Source organism: Schistocerca cancellata, chromosome 2 (genome assembly GCF_023864275.1).
Source record: "Schistocerca cancellata isolate TAMUIC-IGC-003103 chromosome 2, iqSchCanc2.1, whole genome shotgun sequence".
Taxonomy (NCBI): domain Eukaryota; kingdom Metazoa; phylum Arthropoda; class Insecta; order Orthoptera; family Acrididae; genus Schistocerca; species Schistocerca cancellata.
Genome location: NC_064627.1, coordinates 850,872,140 through 850,879,844, shown reverse-complemented (window position 1 = coordinate 850,879,844; position 7,705 = coordinate 850,872,140). Strand labels below are relative to the sequence as shown.

Below are 7,705 nucleotides of genomic sequence, written 5' to 3'. Positions count from 1 at the left end.
AACAGAATAAGATACAAAATTATGCACAAGAAAGGACCCTGTTATAAAAGAAAACTGGGTACAACTGTGGGTATAACAATCCAAAACAATCTAGGGTGGAGTATGTATGATTCAATGGCTTGCAAAGATGTCTAAAAAGATATGCTCTGGGTTTTGTGGAATGTTGAGAGGGAGACACCATCAACAGTACCTCCATTTTGATAGCAGCCATCCCTTCCACATTAAAAATTCTCTCCTATCCAGTCTGGCCACCCACGGACAATGCTTCTGCAGTGATGTGTGATCTCTTCCCACATGCTGAAGGTCTTCATAAGGCCTTCACAGCCAGAACAATAAAAACACCACAATTGCCATATCCACGTAAGTTCTTATCCACTAGAAACTCTCACTCCACACTGCATCAGGTTAGTAGCAGCTTGTCAGTTTGTAGCATTAGGTCCCGATGGAAGACAACATCTTGAATTCTACAGAGCTTTTTATGAGGAGACTGGTATCTCTCCAATCTTGACACAGGCCTGAAGTGCCCATGATTGGTTGGTGTATGATGTTTTGATCAGGAAATATCCATTTCTCATCATCTCTATTGCAGCAATCTCCCCAAACCACTCTGCAATATTTTCAGCACCATTTCTCCTTACCTGGCTCTCGCACCGAGGCATGGTCAAAAACAGAAATGCCATACGATTGTGAACATCTGCATTGAAGTCCCTGTTCCTGACTGTTGAGATGGCAATGTTGGCACGGCACTGTTAAGTTTCATCTACATCTACTAGATACACGGCAAGCCACCATACAGTGCACAGTGGAGGGTGTTCTGTATCATTACTAGTCATCTCTTTTTCCTGTTCCACTCACAAATAGAGCAAGGGAAAATTGACTGACTGTATGCCTCCTTATGAGCTCTAATATCTCGTATCTTCCCCTTATACGCACTGTATGTTGGCAATAGAAACTTTGGGCAGTCAGCTTCAAATGCCGGTTCTCTAAATTTTCTTGAAAAGAACCCTGCTTTCCCTCCAGGGATTCCCATTTCAGTTTCGGAAGCATTTCCATAACACTTATGTGTTGTTCGAATCTACCAGGAACAAATCTGGCACCCCGTCTCTGAACTGCTTTGATGTCTTCCTTCAAGCTGACTGGGTATGGATCCCAAACACTTGAGCAGTACTCAAGAATAGGTCACACCAATGTCCTATATGCGGTCTCTTGTACAGGTCAACCACTCTTCCTAAAATTCTCCAAATAAACCAAAGTCAACCATTCGCCTTACCTACCATAAATCTCACATGCTCAATCCACATTTCATACCACTTTTCACTTTTCAATGTTACCCACAGATATTTACAAACAACGTGACTTTGTCAAGCAGGACACTAGCAATACTGTATCCGAACGTTATGTGTTTGTTCTTCCTACTCATCCACATTAACTTACATTTTTCCACATTTAGAGTTAGCTGTCATTCATCACACCAATTAGAAATTTTGTCCATGTCATCTTCTATCTTTCTACAATAACTCAATTTAGACCCCTTACTGTACACCGCAGCATCATCAGCAAACGACCAGAGTGCTTCCCACCCTGTCTGGCAAATCACTTATGCACATAGAGAACAGTGGTGGTCCTATCACTTCTCTGGGGCACTACTGACGATACCCTATCTGATGAACATTCGCCATTTCATTTCATTGGGACCTGATGATTTATTTGCTCTCGAATCTTTCAGTTGTTTCTCTATGCCAGGGATGCTTATTATTAAGTTTGCACAATTCTCTTGAGATAATGTTTTCTTGAATGTAAAATTTAAAACTTCGGCTTTTGTTATGCTATTTTCAACTGCCACACTAAACTGGTCTACAAGGGACTGAATGCAAGACAGACCATATTAGCAATTTGACAAAGGACCAGAATTTTCTTGGGTTCTCTGCTAGATCTTTTGCTAAGGTGCGACTGTGATGGTGACTGTATGCTTCACGCATAGATCTTTTCAGAAACGTCCAAGTTGCTAGTAACCTTTCCTTTTCGTCATTTGTGTGTTCTCTTTTGAACCAAAGGTGCAACAGCCTCTCCTTTCTCGGCATCTTCTGAATTTCATTACTAAACCATGGTGGATCTTTGCCATCCTTTATCCATTTATTAGGCACATAATTCTCCAGACCACGATTTACAATCTGCTTCACAGTTATCCCTAATTTCAACTTCGACATAGAAAATATTTTTGTTGACTGCTATGAACATTCCTTCTCCAATGGTGTCTTAATGTCTTTTTGAAATATGTTCCATGCATCACTAAATATTTAGGAGTTTTCCAATTCAGGTTTCAGCCAGTTCTGTTTCAAGAATAATTTGAGTGAGAGAACTTTTCTGGAGGGTGATAAGTTCAGGAACTTTGTTATGAATGCTTTGACAATTTACTGTTAAATTTTGACAGCCTAAATGCCTTTACTTTACACAGTCTGTGTACTGACTGACTAGCATTCATCAGAGGACCTCAAATTACTGCCTTACCTAAAAGTCCCCATGTGCACTCCCCAAGTACCCTTCTACACTAGTAGCTGCTTCCTTTGTTTAGTGCATCCCTGATCTGTCAAGGGAAGTCCTACAATTCTCCACCGCAGTCCAGAAATCTGCAGCCAATCCTGTCACAGAATTGACGGAGCCTTTGGTTGAGGCCCTCCATTTGGCTCCAAAGCGAAGGATCCCTTTCAACTCTGTGTAAAATGCTGCAAATTGTGGGCTCTACTTGCACCCCACAAGTGAGGCCAGCAATCTTCACCGCTTCCATCAGTTGCCTCTATGAACCGAGAAAGGCCACAGAACCCAAGCAATAGATGTCATCAGTGCTGACATGAGCCACAACTTGCAGACGACTGCACCCTCGAAATTGCAGGCAGGGCCGCCTCCACATCTCGTATAAGATCCTACCTTGGAATGTTTTCAGAGCTTTTCTGGACGAATAAATGCATTATTGTTCATGATTGGGAATCAGTTTATCCAGAATCCAGTGACAAAGTTTTCTCACATCTAACTGTTAATAAAAGGAGGAAGGAAGATTGTTTAAGTCCTGCCAACAATGAGGTCATTAAAGATAAAGTAGCAGCTCAGATTAGGGAAGATGGGGAAGGAAATCGATCCTGCCATTTCAAGGGAGCCATCCACACATCTGCCTTAAGTGATTTAGGAAAGTAACAGAAAACCTAAATCTGGATAGCTGGATAGTGATTTGAACAGAATTCCTCCAGAATGCAAGTTCAGAGTGCCAACCACTGTACCACTTCATTCTGTCTCTAAAAATTAATGTAAAATGTTTTGGATTGGACTTATACTAATGCACAATACCCCCTGAATAAATTCATAAAATGTTCAAAATCTTCTGCAAGCATTGCTCTAACAGTGGAAATATTCTCATTAGCACTAGCAATTCTCGAGTGCCCTTCATGAAATTAAAAAAAAAAGTCTGATCTTTTAATCTCTCTGTACCATAATAAATTTTTGTCTTAGGTGGGATTCCTTCATCAAATTTATTTCTAAGCCAATGTTCACACTGCTCTGACATTAATTTACAAACATCATGGACCAGATATGTTGTCTCCTTGAATTCATTTTTTGGTGCACACAAAATCTTTAGATGATGATGACTACAAACTATTACAGCAAATCAAACAAATCTCACTGCAGTCAACTTACAAAACTTGCAAAAACATCTGTCAAATATAAACAAATTTCATTTGCTTTAGAACCATGGCACTCTAAAAAATTTTTTAGTCTCCCTGTAGTGTTTAGGATACTGTTTAGGGCTGAGAGGACATACAAAAAGATCCAAAGAAAAAGAGTGTATTTTGTCTCTGGTCCATTCAGTAAGCACAGGGACATGCATATATAGCTTCAGCAACATATGTTATGAGAGGAGCTTTGTACATCACAGGGGGTTGTCTCAAAGTACATGTTCGACGAAGAGTTGAGCAACATTCTCCTTCATCAGTATCATACAGAGGCTAACCACTAACCATTCTTCCCGCACACAATTTCCAAACGGATCAAGAAAATGGGGAAAATGCAGTGAAGTACACTCCACCACAAGCTGGCTTGCAGAGTGTAGGTTTTTGTGTTTCTAGAATCGTTTCCACAGTCACTGGAGTTCTTGCAAAGGAATTACAGATATGTAACACTTAAGTTTACCACTGGTGGTAAACACACACACACACTGAGGTCGAAAGAAATGCTTTCAACCAACTGCACATATCTTATCTGGCACACAGTTCATTATCAATCATGTAACTTGCATGGATAAATTTGTAACAAAAATATCAATAAATCAGTCTGTGTCAAGACATTCAGATGAGAATGTCTTAATTCTACAAAACTTTATTTTTTAAGTGTCACTGTAATATTAATGATTTAAAAAATAGAAGTTGCATCCTTTAAGCTGGCAACTTCATTTAGAGAAATCAGTACATTACTTTCTTCACCAGACACAGTGAAAATCATTCTGGCTCCATTTGTATTGTAATATGACGAAATATACATCTATGTATAATTACAGATGATAATCCATCGATACAATCCTCTCCAACAATGTATCTCACACAAAGGATTAGGAATAATCAATACATTATTAAAAACAACACGCTTTCGTTTATTATCTGCCATTGCTGGACACGTGTTACACAATTTCTTTTAACTATGCAAATTAGAACATTTGCATAAGGTGAAAGCAGAGCCATCAGTTTGTAAGTCCACTGTTTTCCATAGTGCATTATCAAAGGACAAAACTCTTTAATCACATATTAATAAATTATATTCACTTATTTGTTCATCATCTTATACTGCAATCTGATGGTGGAATTGCAGTTTAGAATAGCACTGTTCACTTAAACACAACAGTATCAAGCATGGCTCCTAGACATTGCACAATATTAGTTGTCATTAAAATGTCCACTTTTTCTTCCAAATGTCGTTTTGGATCTTGCTTTCCCACATTCTTAATTGCCAACTGTTCAGGCGTCATTTTCTCTTCATCTTCTAATGCCTGAAAATAATTAAAAAATAAATTAACAACTTCAATGGAAAACTTACTGTTAGTTATTGAACAGTAATTTACACAGGCCAGGCATATTCCCTAAGGGTGACACCAAGAATCACTATGCTATCACATATGACACTAATTGTGTGATCCACGGCTGAGAAATACAGTAAAAACATTGGAACAAAACTGCTTATATTTTCTGAAATTTGCCAACTGAGAGAATAATTTTAAAGAGTAAAATGAGATACTTTTCAAGTGTGTACTTTATTGGATCATTTGCTACACATTTCTAGGTTCAGATTTAGTGCAATGTTGGTACATCCTGTTTCCATTCTTTGCAGTAGCTCACACTGCAAATCCTTAGCCACTACTCTCCTATCTCAACTGTGGTTTCAAGTATACTGATCTCCTAATGTTAGTTACTCTTATTACATAGCTGCCACTCTTTACAGTCATACTCATATTTGAACTTATCCATTTCTTCACCCCATCTCATTTATTTTGTCTCATTTCTTATGAAAGAATCATCAGTAACCTGGTATCTTGCTACATATCCCTCATTCAAAACAAGAAATGCAAACAGCCATAGTAAGAGTGCAACTCCCTGGCAAGTGAGGGTCACTGTCTGCAATACCTTTGAATTCTTTAGCTACTTTGGCTGCTTGGAGGTGGCACTTTTAAAATTTTCATCCACAAACTACATTTCTATAAAACTAATATCCTGGGAAACCTTTAAAATGAATTATAGATAATGTTTACTTATATCTTCAAGAGAATCATTACACCCTTGATCTTACTTCTTATTTAATCAGGTTATCTCATCTTTTCCTTCTGCTTTTAACATTAACATTATATGCACTTTCTTCAGTACTGCAAACTACTTAAATTCTTGTTTTTTTTGTTTTTTATCAGCAATGATAGAATAGATTACAAATCAACACAGATTATCCATTATGGCTCAAAATGCTTGTAACCAAAAAACAAATTTAACTAGGTGGTTGGTACATGTGATCCTGCCACCCAACAAATTACTGCTAACACATTCAATTTTTTTCCTTGTTTACTTAAGTCAAATATTACATACAATAAAATGCAAAAGGTTTTCTTGTGGAATCTGCCCTCAGGATTACTAACAACAACATGACATTTACATCTGTTATGCCAATGATACAGAATTTAAACACACTCAATGAAAAACTGACTTGTGGAGACATCAACTGGACAGAGAAAAATTGAAAAAATATTCTTCAGAATTATATACTCATTTTGAGATTAATGACCTGCCAAAGGAAATTCTATCAATGCGTACAAGAATTTTAAATGTTAAAACTGCACTGGGATGAATTCCTGTACTCTAAAGAGAAATCTGCTGTGGTGATTGTACGTGACAACTTAAGTGCAAGGCATTCTTGAGTGGCATAATTGGTTGCACACTATCAATGAAAGGAAGGGAGATCTGGGTTCCTTCTGTATGTGGTTTATGAGTTTTATTCCTTAATAAAACACTATGGAAAATAATGGACTTGCAAACTGATAGCTCTGCTTTTGCTTTATGCAAATGTTTTAACAGACATGTCCTTTAATGGCAGATAGTAAATTTGTGTTTATTTTAATACTGTACTGATTATTCTCAATTCACAGGGTGAACTAAATTGTTGGTGAGATGTATATTTTGTCACATTACAACACAAAAGGAACCCTGGTCACCTTTTGCCTTTCACTGGCAATGTGCAAACAATTACATCATCCAAACATTCCTTGCATGTAACTTGTCACACACAATCACCACAATAAATATTTGACTTAGAGCACGAAGTGGTGGGAAAGCCTGTTACCTCTTAAAATCACATATGCTGTAAGAATTTTGTTTGTTTTTAATTTTTTAAATAATTAAATAGCATATGTTTGCATCCCAAGAGGTAGTAACATATCAAGAAACAAGAATAAATGTAAACTGAGCATGAAATGAAACAAGTTAACTGCATCTTACCAAGGAGTGCGTGTGCCTCAATCCCCCCCACCACACTATCTCTTAGATTAAAGGATTCGTTTTGGAAAGCTATCAAATATTTCATTCTTTTTTGAGAAGTTGTAGACAAGTCAAAGCTTCTGCTATTTGGTGAGTGATCTCCTTCACTCATAAATTGTTTACATTCTGCTGGGACTTTTGTTGCCACATTTTAACACAGTATTTCATACACAAGAAGCATATACATGCACTTCCAAGTGTAAAGATGATTGGCACACTATTTGAGGTTTTGTTCTGCTGTATAGTCATTAGGACATCTGTTGCTTTCCTTTTAACACAATTTTGCAAGCAGTCTAATGATTCTGACATTCTTAAACTTAACTCTATTCCAACACACAGTTTATTCAATCTAATTACTTCATATTCAAAAGACATCTATGTTGAAGATTCTGCGGTTTGTGGCTCTGACACTGGTCCTAATGTAGTGGCAATTGGGAAATCTAACTTCTGACATTTTGTTATCGTCCCTGTGTGACGTTTTTCTCTACAGCTACCGTTGTGGAGAGGTATTTGGTACGTACTATTTTTCACATTCATAAATGCATTTGTCTCAATGTGTAGTGAACAAAATTCCATGTTAGTTAGTTACTTACATGTTCCATAGATCATTTTGAGTGCTGGATCATAATGGTAATTCCTACCCATTATCT

General features: G+C 37.4%; 1 protein-coding gene across 2 annotated transcripts in view; it reads right to left on the bottom strand.

Moving 5' to 3' along the window:
* Positions 1–4,612: 4,612 nt before the first annotated feature.
* Positions 4,613–7,705, bottom strand: part of LOC126162778 (26S proteasome non-ATPase regulatory subunit 14) — a 37,483-nt gene continuing 34,390 nt past the window's right edge. For both annotated transcript variants that reach the window (XM_049919488.1, XM_049919487.1), the window contains exon 6: positions 4,613–5,029. In XM_049919488.1, the coding sequence (XP_049775445.1) occupies positions 4,868–5,029 (162 nt within the window). In that variant the 3' untranslated portion in view covers positions 4,613–4,867. The remainder of the gene's footprint in view (positions 5,030–7,705) is intronic.